Source organism: Daktulosphaira vitifoliae, unplaced genomic scaffold (genome assembly GCF_025091365.1).
Source record: "Daktulosphaira vitifoliae isolate Bord-2020 unplaced genomic scaffold, ASM2509136v1 Scaffold_3, whole genome shotgun sequence".
Classification (NCBI taxonomy): domain Eukaryota; kingdom Metazoa; phylum Arthropoda; class Insecta; order Hemiptera; family Phylloxeridae; genus Daktulosphaira; species Daktulosphaira vitifoliae.
The window spans coordinates 13,601,357-13,623,945 of NW_026099574.1; the positions used below are offsets into that span (position 1 = coordinate 13,601,357).

Sequence of the window (22,589 nt, forward strand, 5' to 3'; positions counted from 1 at the left end):
ATAGTATCCAAAGTATATAATATTCGGCGTGCAGAAAAATCGCAGACGAGCGCTAATCACTGTTGTTCGGTGTCACAAATTCGTCATAAAATTGATGGACTAACATTAATCATTTATAAACGTGTAAAATTCTTAAAATGAAATTTTTAACATTCCGTGTAAAAATTTCCGATTAAAAAAATAATAATAATTCGTTGTCGAAAACTAGTATAAAACGTATAAAAAAAAATTCAACAACTACTACGTTCGCTTCGAGCACCCGACGTGAGTATTCACCGTGTACTGCAACACATGACCGACCGGCCGGTAGGTACCCGTCGTCGATGAGCCAGCGCCGGAATATGAGAAGCACAGACCACGGGCAACCGTCGGCATACAGGCACCACATAGGCGACCGGCGCGTTTCCCCCCCGTGGCTCAGTGTTGTACCGTCATCGGTCACAAATTATCGTGCGTACGGTATCGTACACACGCAATGCAACTGTTTAAAAGAATTTTTATTGTACACCCCTCTGTTCGCAGTTACATAAATAATTTTTCAACCAACGTTAACCATACCACTCGACACAATTAATTAAAATAAATAAATCAATTTTATCAATTAAGAATAATTACAGTTTTTCAATGATTTTTTTAATGCTTTTCAGTGTATTAACAATAATTTTCTCCTACTCCCGATACGATTTTTTATAAGTTTTTCTGATGTCTTATTTCAATACTTTATAATTAGGTTGACTGGTAGACATAAATTTGCAAGTGTATACAAAAAAATCGTTTGCAGGCCTCCATTTCATATAGTTGTATTTTTACGTGTTGTGTTGCTACTATGTGTGTTTTTAATTGCGGCAAAAATATAACAACGGCTGAATAAACGCGTGGCAAATATCGGACTTCATTTTGTTTTTTTGTAAGCGTACAATAATTGACATTACAATTATTTCTACGGTCGTTCTCAGAATTATTGTACTAGAGCGAGGAGGAGGTAGCCGATGGCCACCCTACTTCGCGACAACTAATTAAATGTACACCGAGCACTCATTATCATTCAGTGTATAGATTTTTTAAAAGACACGATGAACGGAATGGAATAAAAACCGGTCTCTCTTCCTGCCGCCCCCGCCTTATCAACCGGGTGTGTTTCTTCTTCCGGCAAACAACGATTATTTTCATAATATAATAAAATTTTATGCGGCGTAAGGTGTTTTTCCTTCGCTGCAGTATAGTTAACAGGTACGGACGTTGTATTGTAGCACACGTATTTGTACCCTTTTATTCATACACATAGTCGGGAGATTATCGCGTACTATAATATAAGTCACAGGGGTTTGTCTTCAATTACTATTTAACTGTATACACAAAAAAAAAAGAAAGGGAGAAAAAGCTTCTCGTGTGTTGTTACAACTTATACAAAACAAACTAGATCTCTTTTAACCCTTTTTTTTTTGGTTATGTTAATAATAATTACTTTAAGATCATCACGGTAGGGAACGTGTACACGAGGTTGGCGAATCGGATCATAGAAACGTATAGCGTAATAATGGGACACGCCATTACCAGATGTGCCGAAAAGTACGCACATTTAGTTGATGCGACTAAATGTGTTTGTGTATCTATTTAAATGTCTGCTACAGTACTGATATACATGCCATACAGTAGTTTTGCATTTAACAATGACGGAACTTGTTCACATTTCGTTATAGCAAATAAAACCGAAAAAACAAAATAAAAAATAAGAATTTAAGAAAACAATAATTTTGAAACATGGGATTATAAATAGAACAAAAAAATACAAGTTTTATTAATATCGAGAATTGTATACAGATAATTTTTGTGATTTATTAAACAGTTTAGAGGAGACAGTGAGAACGGCAGTCACGTTATTAGAAATTTAAACATCTTCACTAAAATTGTTTAAATATTGGCGCGGTGTGTATAATTGAACAAATACTAGCTATCATTTCAAAATAAAAATAACAGGGGAAGTTTAGGAATTAAAATCGTCAAATGATTTAGAAATGTTAATATTTTAATTAATTTTTTTTTACAAGAACCTTAACAATGTATTTACAAAACTTATTCTTTTTCCTCACCTTAATCCCAACAACTTGGAGTCGGTCAAACGTATTTAAAAAACTATATCATAAAAAAACTAAAAAATATACAGGGTGGCCCACCACTCACTGACAACTTAAATAACTTTTGATCCAGTTAATATTTTTAGCTGATTTTTTTTTTAAATAATAGTTATACGTTAGGTCTATAGCTATATCTCAATAATTAATTTTTTTACATTTTATTAAAAATATTAATTATTTTTAAATTTTAAATAAAATGTAAAAAAAAAATCTAAGATAGCTATTTTGTAGAGTAGAATTTAAGAAAAATTTTAGTAAAAAAATATCTTATTAATATTCAGTAGTAAATATTCTGTAGCGTTTTGAAGTTTGTGAAAATTTGAATTTTCATGTACTATTTTACGGTATTAAACATTGAAATACGTATTGAGAAAAGGACAGAAGAAAACGCTATCTTTTCAATATACTTTTGAATGAGAGTGATAAGTAATAATTGCCTTATCTAATTTCTTATCATGGTATTAATGCCAAGTTTGTAATGTATACACATTATCATCATATGTATACACAGTAATCATGAAAAGATAGCGTTTTCTTCTGTCCTTTTCTCAATACGTATTTCAATGTTTAATACCGTAAAATAATACATGAAAATTCAAATTTTCACAAACTTCAAAACGCTACAGAATATTTACTATTGAATATTAATAAGATATTTTTTTACTAAAATTTTTCTTAAATTCTACTCTACGAAATAGCTATCTTAGATTTTTTTTTTACATTTTATTTAAAATTTATAAATAATTAATATTTTTAATAAAATGTAAAAAAATTAATTATTGAGATATAGCTATAGACCTAACGTATAACTATTATTTAAAAAAAAAATCAGCTAAAAATATTAACTGAATCAAAAGTTATTTAAGTTGTCAGTGAGTGGTGGGCCACCCTGTATATTATGGTTAAAATTAAAGGAATATGAACGCCTATTAATATTTAATAATTTATACAATAAATTAGTTTTGTTAAATATTAAATATTTATCTAATATTCGGTCTCATAATTCGCAACAATTAATTTTGTGACATAGTGAAATAAATATGCCTTTGAACAATATTCTTTTCAAATAACGTGTAATAGTGCAAAAGATAAACTGCTCTAATAGAACTATGTATTGACAGGCTGTGTAATTGCTTAGAATATAAGAATAAAACTTTCTGCGCAATCGGCTGAACCGATCAACAAGCGTTTTTAAGATAACAATGCGAAAACCTCAATTCCCTGATGGTCTTCCCTATCTTTAGGCAAAATAATTACAGTTGTTGAATTTATCGATTCGAACTACATGCTATGCGAATGACATAGTTTTTCTGGGGTTTGAAATGTGTTAAATCTAAATGTATAAAGTGAACTTTACCGTGAGAAATGAACGGGACTTTTAAGCTCTCACCTGAAAAATACAAAAATTTGTAAATATTAATTACCTCAATGCGACCCTTATTAAAAGGTAGTGTACATTTTACATGGTTATTAAAATTATTTTTCTTCATATTCATTTACGCGTGTGTTGCAGACAATAAAAAAACACTCGGCGCACTTAACGAACGGGTATTGTTATAGATGGTACATAACGACGATTACAGCACATATACATACAATAATATTATAATATGTGTTGGAAGAGACAGCCATTCATTGAAATATAATCGTAAAATACTAAAAAAAAACCGGACCTCTAGGCCGTGCTAGACCCGGAATTGTTAAAAAGAGTGTTATAATAATACAGTATTGTAAAAAAAGAACACAGTATAGACAGACGATGTACGGTTAAAACGTGCCGCTAAAGTATTCGAACCGATTCTGTTATGTATAATAGTATTTATGTATACAGATTAAATCTTTAACCCCGACGAGACCCGGTTGCATAAGACGGCACTTGATTATGTCAACAGACTATAACGGAATTTTACCTATTTAACATAAAAAAACGCGAGAAAAAAATATTTACAGAAAACGCAATAGTTATAATACGAAAGGTACAGGGCAAAGACGGTTAAAGTCCATTTTTTCAATTTTATGCTTTGATTCGATAGCTTACTAGCAATGGTGTCGAGTAATGAATAATCAATTTGATGAAAAATGTTTTCATTTATCTAATATTTAAGTGTTAATAAATATTTAATATTTATTGTTTTATCACCAAAAATATAATAATTTATAACTTAACTTTTGCTCTACTGAAAAATTTACAGAAATGGACTGATGTAATTTCCCCCCTAAACACATATATGTATTCTTTTAAATGAATCTAAAATATTACGGGAGTTTTTGATAATATCTATACAAATTTATAAGCGCTTTGTTTGAACACCGTCTAATTTTTTATGAGTGTGTGTCAAAGCGGATTAATAACCTCCATAACTATTGGCAGACATTCAACGCAGAAACAGAATTGAAACATAATTGTACTCAATTACTGCACTGTTATCGCATATAATAATATAACTTTGACTAGGACAACGAATCAACACTATATTGGACTTTTAGCTTCGATGCGAAGCTGAGAAGGTATTAATTTTACCATGATGTGTTTTTTTTTTTTTTTTTTTGTGTNTTTTTTTTTGTGTGTCTGTTGCCACTTTTTTTCATCGAACTACACCGGGGGCGGTTCATGTAATTTTAGCTATTTTTTAATACAACACAGACATTATTAGTGGAAAGGAAAAATTGTACTTTCATTATCGGTGTTCTTATTGATTGCAAAACGTCTGCGACGAGCATAGTGCCAAGAGGTAAACAAGTTATTTTTTTGATCGCGTGAAAGATGTTTTGACAATAGTAAATTAAATATAAAAAAAAATTTAACGTAATTATTTGCTGACATAGTCGACGAGTGTGTACCGCAAAAGCGAACAGATGGGCTGAAATCATGTTGTGTTATATTAGGAAAAAATAGCGCAGTTAGACGTATAGATTTTGTTGTGAACGTCGTTTTTTGCGGCAAGTAATGATATTAATAAACTACAATGTACGCAGTGCATGTTAATACGATCGATCAGATAAGAACATGCGACCGAAAGTTATTAATTTTTTTTTTCACATTTTGCATAATCGAAAATAGGTTGTCATACAGCGACAACGGCGGTGCTTGCACGTGAGTGCGAATCAGATTCTGGAAATCTGGTTTCATGTCAAGGAAATCTGGTCGACGGAAGATAAAAAATAAACGCTTTCTTTTTCTTCCCAAGTGTAACACCTCCCCCATATGCAATCAACAAGTTTTTTCTCGTTTATTTACGATAAAGACATAATATTAGGTACGCAATTAATCGGTATGCAAATGATTGAGTTGGACAAATCGATATAGTTTTTGTTCGTAAATGTAACTAATTTTGATCCGATTCTAATTGCACGATAATATAGTCATGCGCTAATAATTTTAGCAGCGCACGTCATTGTTGGCTCAAATGATTGTTTTTCATGAATTAAATACTTTGTATTATAATATTTCATTAATAATATCAGTGACGTGTCCACAGGGGGTTAGAACCCTCATGGCCATACAATCATAATCAGAATGAATCTCCTCACTGCTCTATGTTCTAAAAGCTATTTTGACTCCGCCCGTACAAAATTTCTAAATATGCTACTGATTAATAGTAGATAAATAAAAAAGTGATAATTAAATGAGAGCAAGAACAATAATATAAACTTATATTTATTTATAAAGAGCTTTTTTGTCCTAAAACTGTTCAATACAAGAAAGCATGTGAAAATTTCTCTTGAATTTTTGTCGATAACGCTAACAGCAGCAAATATACTATAATGACATTCGAGTGATCTCTTTTGATTATATAATTTTTGCGTGCAGGAAATCGTTACAATCTCAATTGCAATGTATTATATATATATATATATATATATATATATATAACACATAAGCATACAATCTCATAAAATAAAAACTTATACTAAATAGCCGCATGTCGCTTAGGTGATATTGGCCTTGAACGAGTTCTGTGATCTTTTGCATCGACATCAGCTATTATATACACACCAAATGTACAATGCATTATGTGTTAGACGTTGAATTTTCTGATATATATGTATAAAAACAACAATAATAATAATAATATGACGTCGCTGTGAGCCTTCTCCTTCACATTGTTCGCCACATCGGCATAGCAAGTACAATATATATTGTAGATGTACAATATACATACACTTGTACGATGAAATGTAATATATACTTGAAAATGTGTAGTGCGCATACACATACAACTATTGTCGCCTTGTCTATTTTCTGAAAAATTGGTTTTGTCGTCCGTTCACGTTACTCACGTTGGAATCTATTATATTCAGACATCAAGTACCCTGGAAACGATCAAGAAGATGTAACAAGGAGGGGTTAGGTCGATAATTTTCTGCGACACGAGGCCAGTAAGGATTGGCAGCACTATGTATAGGTGAAATATTTCACAAGTAATTTTGTCAAGTGTGCCCCACTGATTTTCAGTTACTTAATATTGATTCCATGAAAATAATAAAAAACTGTATATATTTTTCAATTTTGTGAGATCTTGTGTGTTTTTGTTATTCTTATAAGAAAAGTTTGTAAATAAAACTATTGAGTTTGTCCTTTTTTCTAGTGAATTAAATATTCACTCGTAGCAATGCAATAAAAAGCATTTTTTGTCTATATAATTTATCAAAAATTAGTTAACGAGCAAAAACGAACAATTCATAAAAACGTAAGGTTTTAGCAATATAATTTGCGATTGAAACCATTAAGTCTCCAACCAATCTAATATTTAGAATTGTTTCTTTTATTTTTTTTAAACAAAACCAACCTCATAAAATTATGTAAAGTTTTTTCAACGAGTGTTTTCATTACAATATATATATAATATCAAAAAGTTTGGGTGTTATTCGATCAAATAGTATTCTTTAGTCGATAATTGTGACGTCTAGCAATAAAAGTAGTCAGATAAAAAGATGATGCAAAATTTTATTTTTTTAATCCTTAATAATTAGGTTATTTCTATATACTAAAATAAGTCAACATATTAACTGTATAGATTTGCACATATTAGATGACCCAATATAATTAGAGAAGTTAGGAAACGTAAGTACCCGATTCTGAGTCGTAATGGGGAAACTCAGCAATAATGAATTAAATTAAAGAGTTATTACAATGACGTGTTGCACGTGGCCAATGTACTATAATTTAGCACAAACCTTGGGCTTTTAAGTATGACGACAGGCCCAATAATAAATGTTCACTTAAAATACTGCCGACGGCTACATCTGTTTATTGGAGCTTGAGTTTCGGCTAACTTTGATTAAAAACCGCCATAGATATTGTAAACGCTCGGCTAAGCTTTGAGTCTTTAATTGTGTGCTGTGTAATGTGCAATATGTTTCTTTCCACGATTAGCTGAATATTTAAAAATCATTACTAATTACTGTAACCTTACTTCCTCTACGGAGCACGTGACCGCGAGATTTATTACGAATATCATGACATTTTTTTTTTTTTTGTTAATCGTTTAAGTATAATTTCATTTTACCTGTTACTGACCTAACATAACGTATATAATTTTGATATTATCGCATGTATTGACGTTATTACGTTGTACTGTTAGTTATAACAGCTTCCATAACTTTTGAAAATAACCACAATTATTAAATAGAGACGAACAAATTTGTGTATACCTTGCCAAAAATTTTACGACGTCAACGGAGAAGTTAAAAAAACTCGTGTAGTTTTATTTTCTTGTAATTATGTTCTGATTTTATTTTTAACCCGTCTAGGGAAAACGATACATTGTGCTGAACATTTTAGAAAGAGGGTGTACAAAGGCTGTGCACGCGTTGCGGTTATTTCTCTTATGGCTATTTCCTTTCTCTTTCTCGTGCGATTCCCTCGACTCGAAATTACGATATAGCGCCAAATGACCTGTTTTACATATTTACAGTATTTTTGGCACGCGTGACGGGAAGTTTGTAGTTTTTTTTTTAGGTCGCGTTTCCTAGCGGCTCCATGATCATGATGGTGTGCAAGTACAAAAGATTTCTCTGATTTATTCTTTTTTTGTGGCGGTCGGTCCATAAAAATTGATAAATAAGTAGAAAAAATACCGCAACGATCGCATCATCTAGCGTCTTTTAATGGAGGTTTATTTCGTCTTCTATTCCCCTCCATACATTTATAATAGCCCGCGCAATCATCGACCTAATTGATGCTCGTCAACTATGCCAACAGAGAACACTCTTGATACATCCCTACCATCGATTCGCTGTTCAATATAATATAACATTAATGACCGCACTTTCATGAGCACATTTAAAACTAAACCGCATCATTGAGTATTAGATATACTGCAATAATTTCTACACACATATAAAAATGTGTACCTCTCCTTTTTTTTCTTCGCCGATCGCCGCTATAGTAGTGGTTAAGTAAATAGTAGTAAGACTAGTAGTAGTAATTGTAGTATATAGTGAAAACGACGACCGGTACACCTTGACACAACCGCGAGTTAGCAGTTAAGAAACTCTGTCCATGGAGGCCAGGAAGTCGTGATTATGACATCACTGAAACGGTAGGAAAAAATAAATAATCCACAGTCGCACCGGAAAGAAACTCCACGCGTGTTTTTAATACTTCCATCATTGTATTGTTGTTATTGTAAATTTTATACTATTGTTGATGAGTCTTATAGTGAAGTCTTATAATATAAATATCGTGTTAACTTAAGAAACGACATCTATTACTTTATACCCATTTAAATACTATTCATTTTACATGAAAAACATTTTAAAAATACTAAAATTTTTTTTTTTTTGTGTATTAAAATGATTCTTAGCCATTTATTGCAACTGAATTATTGAAGTCTGAAACATCAAATATAAATCTAAAGAATCCCTTATTAGTTGTTTATACATATATACATAAAAGTATATGGTCAGCTAGAAAATTACACTAGAATAAAATCATTGTGCATCTTCTCAGATAATTATGATTTCCAGCATTATTATGATCATAATATATTATTATTGTTTAATATTCTTTTGAAAATGAGTTAAATTATTTCTTTATGTTTTCAATGGATGAGAGAAATATTTTTTACTTTGTATAACAGCAACTGTTGATCAAGACTAAGGTCAGGGGTCGTTGACAATTCACAATTTAATTTTATTAATTTCACAGACATCCTTGTAATTTTACTATTAAGTATAATTTCTCAGCAGTTAATTTACATGCATTACACGCGTTGCAACAGAAGTCGTTGCACCTGTGTCATTGTTTCTTTGGTTACATTTTTAGTAAATGATGTCCAATGACCAGTTCTATTGTTATAGACTACACTTTTTCTATTCCACTAGAAAAGTTAGGTCGAGCTAGTCGTGTTTTATCTATAAATTCCACTACATGATATATTTTATAATTTTAAGTACGTGAGCAAGGTCATTTTTCTTTTTTCTCCAATTGTTTGATTTATGTTATTATAGCGCTCAAAAAATGTTATCATTGTTGAACGTCTCCGGTATTTCATAGAGAATTTTGCACTACTTCAAGATAGTTACTAATCCATCAGGAACATTTTATTTTCGTGTATTTAGCAGTGACGATCATTGATTTTTAACACGTTAACAAAAACTAACAACACTAATAAGTAGTTAGGCGGCGGTAGACGGGCATTCCAGAAATAATGTGACGAAACCAAAGCTGCTGTTGAAATAGCGAGTGAAGGTTGAACATTATGGTGACTTGTACCGGATTCCTGACCAACTCATTGGCCAGTTTATGTTATCATTATGTTTACATTTCATACCATAACGTGATTAAATATTATTTGCAGATAGTCGTAGTGAAACGGATGATCTAATTGTAATAAATTGTTTAAAACAATTTTAGTTGCTATGATCTTGTCCGATAACAGACGATATCAAAGTTTAGGTTCATTTAATACCCTGGAATATTGATAACTAAATAAAAAACCATTGAAATAATGTTACTTTTTGCAATGAAATAAAGAACGAATAATTATAATTTTCCCCTACCATTATTATCGTCTGAAGTTAAGAAATAATTACTAAGTTGGACGTTTTAACGGCTATTTGAATCTCTCCGTTAACGCTGTTTTTTAGAACGGTTCGTGCATTTCTATTAATCTCTTTGTCTGCAGTTGCACGTTTCCTGTCATTTTTTCGGTGCTACAAGGACACCCGAGAAGTATTGCGAAAGCCTTGTGATTCGTTTGTAGCGTTAGCGTCACGGTTTATCGCCAGCACAAGTTGTTTATGGCAACATAAATCGTAGCTTCTTAGTTTGCCTGAGATGAATTAAAAAAAAAAAAATCATTGAAATTTCAAGATTATAACTAATTTTAAAAAGCAGTTAAAACCGTGTCAAAGTTCTCTCAATCGGGTTAATGTAATGATATCGTTCCTGAAATTTATATATTATGAATTTCAAGAACTACTCATCGTTTAAGTTATGTGATTTTGACGACTTCGCCGTTGATACCTGATGTTTACATTCTTATATAAAGGTTGCGGTCATCGCATACACTACATTATGATGAAGTAATGCGTTATGTATGTCTGTATGATAAACGTGTTCAATGTACATGTGGCGAGTCCGTGCTATGTAATAATAAATTGCACGTAGAGTGTGAGCGGGGGAGGACAAGAATAAAATCGTGTCAGCGGCTTACTATAACGCCAGCTGTGCATTTATGTTGTAGAATATTATACAAAACCTACAGAGTGTTTAGTTCGACTAAACGTCGCTGTAATCAATGGGTACATAATGTATTAATATTAGATTGATTTTTGTACCGTATAAAAAAATCTAGCGAAATCGTAAAATTAACTTGGTTTTCTTAGTAAATTATCCTTGGCATTAATGTTAATACTATATTGGCTATTTAATTATTTTATGGTGCTATAAATGTCTCTCGGACATTTTGGCAAATTGTTATCTTTGGTATTCTTGGCTAATAGTTTATTATGACATTTTTGTATCGTTTTCCGGTTTATTTGGGTCGATGGCACGTTTTTTGGCATAAATTAACATAAATAAAATTTGTTCGTTTTTTCTCAGGTTAGCATCAAAGGCGTTATAACAATTGTTGACAAACGTTGGACATCGAAACGTGAACACAACACCTTTTTAGACCAATGATAGAAGAATCTTGCCATGCGTGCGTTATCATATAGATTCGGTGTAGGCCGCACGTGACGATTTCATATGTGTATGCAACACCGAGGTTCGAAACCGCTTTGTGTCTGGTCAAACACTTTTTGTCCTGATTATGTAACTGGAAGTTGTAGTATTTAAAAAAAAATGCACACCAGACGTCATTAGCGCCGGCAATGGAGGTGGCGATTATGCCCGTGGAGTGCAAATATCCGACGTCCCGTTTGCGTTGTAAAAGTGAAAGTATTGCACGCCGTGTGAGCCGAGACGGAGCGCGTATACGGTCGTGTAACTTTTTTCGCATCTATTTAAGTATGCCAAGGTTTATAGCGTATACACGACACACACCCGTTCTGTGGCGTCGGAATATTGTGTGTTTACATATACAGGGTGATATATAAACTATGCCTCATGAAATTTTTTTGAAAATATAAGAGTGACCATTATTTTTTTTTTTTTTGTAACAATTATGATTCTTTGTTGAGTACTCCATTAGAAACATAAATTTCTACTATCATCACATATACTTTAAACTATCATCAACATTTTTATTTCAAATGGTAACCCTATTTTTTATTTTATCATCAGGTTTAATAAATAAAAAAAAAAAATGTTTTGAAAATATTTTTAATTTTATTCAATTCCCAGTTAATTACAAATCTTTTAAGTTTGAGGGAGATGAACAAATAAGCATTTATTTATACAAGGCGTGAACGCTATAAATCGATGAGCGCTATCGGTTCTAGGTAAAGCAATGAACGGTAATAGAAGCATAGGTACACATCGATTTATAGCGTTCGCGCCTTGTATAAATAAATGCTAATTTTATCATCTCCATTAAACTCTCTTAAAAGACTCGTAACTTACTGGTAATTGAATAAAATGAATTGTCATTTGAATTACAAAGGTCGATGATAGCTTAAAACACGAGGGACAACATTAGAAGTTTAATTTTTCTTATAGAGTCAAAAAATCATTATCGTTTCAAAAAATGATTAGTTTTTATATTTTTGAGAATATTTCGTGAAGTGCAGTAAAGGAATGACCCTGTATATAAAAGTATAACGATTACACATCTATGTGAATCTACTATAACAGACATCGCACAATATTTATCTAGGAGTAGTGTGGTAAAATACAATGTTAACGACAAAATATTAGTAAAACATACGTATTACAGTTCATACGATGAAATAAAATGCGTGTAAAAGAAGAATACCTACTGTAATTCTATCGGTACTAATTGCTTTTTGCTTTCTGCTACACATTTACTCATCATAGTATAATAATATGTGAGCATAATAATAGCGTTTATATAGAAAAAAAAATTAATAATTGTTTTTTGCCTCTAGCATAAATCCAGCACCCACTCGCTTCCACTAAAAACATTGACGACAGTGATGCATAGAGTCCTGGGGATGAACTATCAAATAAGGGTTTGAAAAAATTACACTCCAGCTCACGACGGACAATTCTATTGTTTTTAAATTTGTGATTTTTCACGATCCATCAGATACACTTAACAACAGTAATTTAAATATACCACAAATCACGCACAAATAAATAATTGATTGACTGTTTCTAAAGCGGAAGATATTATCTATACACACGCGTGAAAAAGTTGTCATAGTCTGTATCCGACGTGGCAAGTTTCAATTGTTTCCCAAGAATAGATTATATCTTCAATAATGATATCAATTTTTTAGATTACTTTTAAACTTGAACAACATTACAGTTAATTAGATGAGTGTTATGATCAAGTCACTATACTGCTGGTGAATGTAGATTAGTGGGTATACACATTGTAGTGCAAAATTAAAACTGGATTAAGACTATGTTTACGGTAGGGTTGCGGTCAATACCATCTGGAGATATTCCATATTCCATATTCCAATTAACATACAACGTGTTTTGGTGTTATTATGTCATACTTTTTTTTAAATATTTGTTTGGCGTTAATGGCATCAATATAATAATTAATTTTATTAGAAATGGCGGGTAGTCATTTCCTCCTATAATTTGTCATCAAATACATCAGACGTCATTTTTTGAAACACATCGGTGATGTCATTTCCTACAGTTTATAATTTTTCGACCTTGTTTTCGTTTTCAGTACTTCATTATAATTTTTAACGAACCGTAAAACATGTAAAATGTTTAACCATCAGTTCCGGTTATAGGAAATTTTTGACTTGTGTCCATAACGGCGACAAAAATGTTAAGAGGATAACACATTTTATTAATAGACTGAAGGCCGTGACCCAGTTGGACCCATTTAAAATATTTGACGTGTTCCTACAAATCTTTGATTTTCCGATGTAACAATCAGTCGGTTTAATTTGAATTTATACTTTCTTTTAAAAAAGCGTTTAGCCAAAATGGACATAATGTTAAAATTTAGACATCATTTAAAAAAATGTAATAGCCCCACTTATTTTTTTACTTTTTATAATCAATAAAAAGATCAAAAGACTTGTATTATTTGTATAACTAATGGCTTATTTTTTACAACATCATACGTTATAAAATGTTAATATAGTATTCGAGTATTATAATATGGAAAGATATAATTACTACCACATTTCACATAAAACTTTATAAACTGTATATTAATCGATTAAATTGTTAAAATAACTATTTCTCAAAGACTTATCGATCCAGTTTTGTTTGATTCTGAAATATGTTAAACACGAAGCACATAAAATAAACTGTTTCTCGTGAGAAATTAGTAGTAGTTATACATTTTTATCACCAAATAGTTAGACAAAAAATTAAATAACCTTTTAATAATTATTTTAGTCATGATATTAATCATAGATCTACGGAAATTGCACACCAGATATATTTATTAAAAATTATAATTAATAAAACCTATGTTGTATTTAGTGATGTAAAATTACCGTAATAAACTTTTCCGGAATAACAATTTTAATTATATACAACATTATAAAATGGACTTAAAGACCATTAAGTATAAAATTGGTCACTTTTAAAGTTACTTATTTAGCTTCAGATAATTTGATCAAACTAAGAGTCTATTTTGAATAAAAATTAACCAACTATCCAATTTTATTTTAGAAATAGCCAAATTTATATTTGACAAACAAATTGAGCCCATTATACGAAAATTTGTTGACTGGAAATTTTCCAGTTGCATCAACACTAAATTATTAGTTTTTATTTTTGAGGTTTATTACATTCAGTACATTCTGTAAGTAGAGTTAATACATTAAAGAATTTAAATAATTTTTAAAGATTATAACACGAAAAATAAAATTATTATATAGCTATAGTGAAGTTTTAATTTTTATTAAAGTGTATTATATAGTTGATATAAGTTAATTAGTCAACTTTTAAAATGTAATGATAAAAATTATTTTTAATTTTATGAATTTTTTTTATATAGAATGTAATTATGTTATATAATCACTTTATTTTCATTTTATTTACCTATAAATAACTTATTCTTTCAATAAAAATACACCTAGTGCGGATTTATCGCGACACTATTAATCTTCTTTAATTAATAAATATTAAAATCAACAAAATTATAATATTTTCTTATTAGGTACTTTATATTTATTACAGGATATGATATTTCTTTTAAAATAGCTATTATTGACTAAAAAAAATATTTTTCCACAGGACTAAATAGGGTCTAGTGTATTTAGTAGTAAATTGTTAATATATTGGATATTATTAATAATACAAAGGTTTGTAATTTTTTCTACCATATTAATTTTTAAAAATCTTAAGAAAATAGCTTAGAAAAATATTTAGACAATATTGATTAAAATTTGAGCTTTAGAAACATACACGTGTATAACTCAGCGGTCAATAAAAGACCCAGCCTACTTTTTATGTGGAACCGCCTTGTAGGAGTACCAAAGTTGCGAGTAGTCCTTTTTGATTCCACCTATCGTCCAATAAAAACCAAAATTATAATTATTTTTTCTTTAATTTCTTGGAAAATGCTTGAATATTATTTAATTGCGATAATTTTATTTAAAGTGTTTATTAATAAATATTTATTCATTTATTTATTTAATTTATTCTATATAATTAGATAGTTTTTTTTTAAATTTTTTATATACGTATTTTTAATAATCTTAAATATTTTATAAAGTCTATAAGTATTGAGAATTTATAAATTTAGAAGGTATATTTCAAGACGGTTTGCATATTTTATAAATGACCTATACATACAAATAATGTAAAATTATTTAAGTACCTTTATTCGACAATTATTAATCGTCCAAATTTAAGTTTCAAGTGTTTATTATAAAACGTTCGTTTACTTTGAATTACTGAAATTATAATTAAACACTTATAATTTTCACTCAAGAAACTAATAAAGCAAACCGACCAATTTAATAAAAACATTTAGGTAGAATTTGATTAATGATAGTTCGGTGAAAACGTGTGGTTGCTAAATTATATATTAAGATTCCTGGGATATGTCGAATAAAGAACAGCGGTAATAATTAAAAACATGCATAGATAGAGTAATAATCAAGTCAAAAGGTTAATTTTGGACAGAGATTTTCGTTTAAAGGAGTCGAGTTAACGTGCTAAGCGGTCCAAAGGCGTCACTATTGTTATGTAAGCAAATAATGTGCCATGGAGCATGTGAATATATTATTAGTTTGGTAGCTGTATAGTTATAATATCTTGTTTTAATTATTGTAACAATATCAGGCTTCTGATAAACGTGACACAACGGCAGTGTTCACATGTAAGATACTAATAATAATATATTATTATTATAAATAATACATTTACATACACTTGTGATGGCATTTTCATTTGTATTATGTTTAATTTGAATATATGCGTCACAAGCAGTCAAGACTATAAACTAAAGCTATCTGAAATACATCCAATTTTTGAAAATCAAATTTAACAAAAAAAAAAACTAATAGAGTTGAAAAAATATATTTAAATAAAATAATATTTAGCATAGAAAAAAAATTACCAATTATTCAAATTATAAACCACTTAATCAATTTCCGTACTTTAAAGGTGAATTGTTTATTATTAAGACGAGAAAATAAAGCAGATAATGAGTATAGCAGAGATAAAAATGCTTATATCGATTAATATTATATATTATTATATGGATGAGTGTAGTGTTTATAGATGATAGGATAAGGAACGGACATATAAGAGAGAGTATGGGTGTAGAGTCAATTGTAGATGGATATATAATGAGTAAAAAGGAATCGGAAGTTGTAAGAACTATTATGGAAATTTATGTTATAGAAAGAAGAGGTAGAGGTAAACTAAAAAAGAGATGATAATGTTATTGAATACGGAATATGATAATTTGTTCGCATTACGTTATAGCAAATAAATCAAAAACACATAACAAAATAAAAAATAAGAATTTAGGAAAACAATAGTTTTTAAACATTGAATTATAAATAGAACAAAAAAATACAAGTTTTATTGATATCAAATTGTATACATATAATTTTTGAGATTTATTAAATAGTTTAGCGGAGACAGTGGGAACGGCAATCATGTTATGAAAAATTTAAACATCTTCACTAAAATTTTTCTTAATATTAACGCGGTATGTATAATTGAACAAATACTAGCTATCGTTTCAAAATAAAAATGTTTTGGAAAAAAAGTAATAGCAAAAATAAAAATGTCAGGGGAAGTTTTGGAATTAAAATCGTCAAATAATTTAGAAATTTTAATATTTAAATTAATTTTTTTTACAAGAACTTTAACAATATATTTACAAAACTATATCAATAAAACTAAATGAATGCGACATGAGAAGGCTGGTGAGTGTATAGATATGGGAGATCGTTTGAAATTGAAGTTTAGGATAAGAGTGGCTGATCCCAAGTAGTTGGGATAAAGGCGAATAAAAAAAAGAAGAAGTAAATTTTTAATTAATAAGCTTACATTTATCAAGAGTTTGAGTAAAAAATCTAAATAAAACGTTGAAATAAAAAATTATAAAAATATTGAAAAATTACTAATAAATAAGTAATTTATACTACGAATTACTAATAAATTATTTCTTTTTTAGTTATTAAAATCATATTATAACGTGTATACCATAAAAACGGAGCAATACAAAATAAATATTCAATATTTATGATTTTTTTATAATTTTGTAATCTAATTCAAATTATATTTGAAAAACTTAAAGTTTATTATCTAATAATTAACTATTTTAAATTAGAATATCACAAATTTATATTAAGAATTTTTGTCCCCATAAAATTTTTACATTACATTTAAAGCAACCTCTTTTTTTTTCAACGTATAAAATATTTACAAAATAATAAAATTTAACTTTACGTTCCTATTTTGCAAATATTAAGTCAAAAAGATATCAAATAATGTACACATTTTTTAAACAAAAAACTCAAATTTAGACTTTTGGTAAATATTTTAATAGCTTACCGTTAACTGAATATCTTCATATTTAGTGTAAAAATTTCTTACCTGGAAAAGCAAAAATTATTTTAATGTAACAGTTTACTATAAATTAAGTTTAAAAAATAATCCTATATTAGTTATAGGTTATTTAATAGTAATTAATTATTTATTTATTATACATTTAATGCGACTTATTATACAATAATAAACATTATGTCAGTCAATAAAAATTAAAATAAAATAAAATAGAAATCATTCAAAGTCTATATACATCGTGATTTACTAATTTGACTATATAAATTATAAAATCATGGTGGGACATTCTTTATAATTTATTATATTCATAGTAAAATTAAACTAGTTAGACTTATTTAACATTATAACTAATTAGTTTTAAATTTAATAAAACATAGAAGTTATAATATTTCGTTTAAACATCTAGAGAACTGGAGACCATATTAACTAATTTAAGAGCACGAGGAAAAAAAACTGAGCAATAATTATTTTAAATTTGGGTATAATCAATAAATCATTACACCTAGAATATAAAGACGTAAGACGTAGGACAGTCAGTAGGTCTATTTAATAAATTATAAATAAACATAATATCAGACGTTTTCTAAATTTAAATGAGTCTAAATCAATATGTTCCTGAATAACTGTCACATTTATTAAAACTTTGAGATCGGCAAAGGCAACCATAAGGCACAACTATTCGGAGGCGGTTAAATGGGAGCTGATAGGAAGATAGATTCTCTCCATTGACACACAATTTTTGACATTCTTATAGAATTCTCTTTAAATATATTTTATATTTCGGAAATGTTTTATAAGGTAAATTGAATTTAAAAGTTATAGATCAAAATTAATATAAAAAATAATTTATCCTAAAAATTTATAAGGATTTTAAAGTCTTGGTTATTATTTATGAGTAGGTCAAGAGGTTTAACAAAATACTAGTCTAATATAAATGAACTGTTTAAAATAAATTTAATAAGAAAAAATACATTTATGTATATCTATAGTCCTTAATAACATCTTGATATAGTAGTATAAATAAAAAAGCTCTGAGGTATTTAAGCTCCGATGATATATTTATCGTATTAGTGTTTCATCCACTCACACGCCTAAATCATTTAACTACCACTACAAATAATTAATATAGACATTATTATAGTAGTAATGAATATGACTTATAAAGCGAAGGTAATAAATATAAAAACAATCAACTTTTATTACACAAACAAACTCGCATTAATTCACATGTATCACATGCATGATAGTCAAATGATAATTATCATCGTAATTATTATGAAATGTTACTACAAAATAGAATTAGAATATATCAATATAGAGAGAATGCTATCAAATTAAAATGAGGTTTTTGTTGTATTAGTTTTAATGATAACTTTTTGTTTTGTAAGCAATTCATGTATGTGTAGCTATGACGGCCTGGCATTTATTATAGAAAAAGTTAGTAAACAAGTAAACAAGATTATTTGATAGGGGAGAGTAGGGGTGCCACATCCCTTCAAACTTTTATTAAAGTCGTAAGTATTTAGAATTTTTAAAATATTTTTTACTCATTAAGATATTGTAGTTGGCAAATTTATTACTAACAATTAGGAAAATTTATTCTTGCCCTCTTCGAAATGAATTCAAAGATCGCCCCCATTATAATACGTGTAATGTTATTGTTATTATTTATAAATATTGGCATATATAAAAAAATGAATTTACAGGAATTCTATGTTGCTCAGTTTTTTTTTAATCTAACTTGTTAGCAGTGAATATTAACATAATTATTATTGAACCAATACTATCATATACATGCATTCACATCGCTCATTCATACAATTATAATATAAAATATTGGCATAAAAAGTTTTAACAATCGATTATATTTTTTAATTCTATTTTTCATTTTAATCAAATAGAAATTTTAAACTTTTGTTTTTTTTCGAATTGAATTTCCAATCGAGATTATAAAATATTAATCTTGTTGGATTTATTAATCTAATTATTATTGGATAACTAATACATATAGAGATATTTTTAATAATTATTTAAGAAACTTTTAAAAATACACTATATTAATATTTATACTCATATTTAATTAAAAAAAAATTATAAAAATTATAGAATGAATAAAAATATTTAAACTTCTTTACTACTAATACATAATAGAGGAACGCCGGGTCTAGTTGTAGCACGAGATTAAAATAAACGTTAAGAACTTGTAAAATGTTACTATGAAATTCTAATTTATGTTATTAGATTCGCATATAAAAAATATCATACATTTTATTGCTAGTAGGGTCATCTAACATTATTAAAACTGTTATAATCAATTTTATTGATATTATATAAATATTCAATTTTTTTTGGCATTGCATAATATATTTATATTATGTAGACAAACGCGTGGTGAATTCTTTTAATAATTTATCAGCAGTCTTGTAATAACGAGGATCCCGTTCAAAACTGAAACATCTTAAAAACGTTTTTCTAGAATAACGATTTTAATGTTCTGTTTTTTATTTTTATTTTATTACTTTCTTAGGAAATTAAGGCAGAAGTTAATGTGCTCTCATGTACAACAATTTAGACAGTTTGCTTTATAAATCTTGATTTTAAATTGTTAAAGAATGGAAAACTCTACTGCATATCCCATTTTGGAAACAACTGAAATTATATTAGTTTGAAATAAGTACTATAGTTGTAAATGTTCAAGTTGGACTACAAAATCAATAATTGTATTTTAAAACATGATTACTTATATATAAACTATAAAACATTGTCATTTTATGTGACATGTGTGTCATTAGTTTAAATAAATAAGTAAATTGTTATATACAGGACGATTTTTCAAACCCAACAGTAGCCGAGACATTATGCAAACTGTGACGATCGTCTTTTTCATAATGATATTGTTTATCCGCTACGCTCCTGACTAGCGGTCGGTGACGACGGTACTAAAGGACTTATCAACTATAATATATTTAACACAATTTATTTACAGTAATGCCCATATCATATTTATTACAACAAACAATGTTATATCATCCCGGTAGGAAGAAATACATAAATTATGTTTGTTCGATACTTGCAGCGGAGTGGCATGAACCCATTTTGCGGTGACTTGACCACAAAATATGGCTCAGGAATCTTAGCTGATTAGGTTTAATATTTCGCACTAGAACAATATGAGCAATTATTGCGAATTTTACCTTCGCGGGTTTACGAGAAAAGCTGTTGATATTAATTTATAACAACAATTCATTTGTATTCTATGCGGAATGAACATGAACATAACACGAAACTTTACTTGTACTACGCAACAACTATTGTTTTTTTTTTTTTTTACAAAATTTGAATGAACGCTGTTGGAATTGATAGCATCCGAGTACAACCATTACCACAACTGGGATGGTAAAAAAACTGATTGTGACGTTTCCCAGCGAGTTTTATAAGAAATGTTTGAACAGATATAATTCAAAATTAATAAGATTTGTCACTATATGTGTTTATTATTCGAGTCGTATAACTGTTTTATTTTTATCTAATCAAACTATAATTTAAGGTAAATTTACAAAAAATTCTATGTTACACATATTCATCGCAATCAATTGCCGGTCACAAGTGTGTCGTTCATACAATATGAACGACATTCTATGTACTTTACTAAAAGGGGTTGCTTTCTTTCGAGGGATGCGGTTTGACCGACCGCACGCGTTTGTACTCAAGCAAGAGGGTGCTGGATGAGTGAGACGTACGAGAAGGGTAATGTCCTCGAAATAGGTCAGCAGGCCGGGCGTGGGGATATTACCCTAGGCGGGTATACGAGTTCAGACGAACGACAGGAGTGGCGCCTGGCAATTATATCGACGTTTTAAAGATTCAAGGTCAACATACACCACCGCTTCCCTTGATATTCTGTGGAACGATTTTCTCACCCATTACCATGGTTATGAAATATTGATACATTCTCGCTTTTTCTTTCAGCTAATTTTCATCTGTCGTTTTATTTTATAATACGCTTTACCCAGTCAATTCAAAACTCTTTTGCGTCCTTCTCGATGGTTTTCTTTTGCCCTTCACCTATTAATAACCAGGGTACGTACATCGTTTGCGATCCTAGCGAATTTGAGCAGCAACAAAATTTTTGGACGCTACATAAAGTACTTATGTTTATTTTTAAAGAGCAATTAAGAACTATTGGTTGATCAGTGTCTACTGGAATTTATTTCAACGGAAACCGTTGAAATTTTATTTATCGTAAAATGTGGACTTGTCATAGTTATTATAAAACTGCTGCATAGTTTTAGCTTTATTATACATATTAAATAAATAGAGCCAATATATAAAATTATTAAAAAAAAAAACAATTAAATACATTGAAAATGTAATGCAATGTACTATATCAAATTATTTATTAAAAATATACGTCATAAAATAGTCACTTAAAGTTACATAATATTGTATTTCTGATCTTTGTGTAATATAATATAAATATGTTATATTATACAAAATAATTAAACAAGTTGTGTTAGTTTAAAACATAATTGTGAAAGTCATTGATAGTAACTTTGGAGCTTATTGCAAAATGTTCATGGACTGTCAAATTAAAAACAAAATTTCTGAAGCTGTAGCTAGAAACATTAGAAACTACACAATATTAAACATCAATATGAATTACACGGAGATAATTGAAACCGACAAATTTTCTAACGCGTACCTAAGGGATCCCATGAAATTAGGATTCGGTCTAACATAGAGTAATAAAATAATAATAACAGACCGTTCTATTACACATTTTTAAACGCGATTGCCCTAAACCAATAAAACTCTACATTTAAAATGATATCCGTATGGAAACATTTAGGTACTCCGGTCGAATGTTA

General features: G+C 29.0%; 1 protein-coding gene across 2 annotated transcripts in view; it reads right to left on the reverse strand.

Annotated features, from left to right (window-relative positions):
* LOC126902741 (ecdysone-induced protein 74EF) overlaps window positions 1–22,589 on the reverse strand; it is an 82,944-nt gene that overhangs the window by 17,708 nt on the left and 42,647 nt on the right. The window contains exon 7 of one of the 2 annotated variants that reach the window (XM_050680339.1): window positions 3,493–3,525. The exons of the other annotated variant lie outside the window; for it this stretch is intronic. Coding sequence (XP_050536296.1) covers window positions 3,493–3,525 — 33 coding nt within the window. The remainder of the gene's footprint in view (window positions 1–3,492; window positions 3,526–22,589) is intronic. 2 annotated transcript variants of the gene reach the window in all.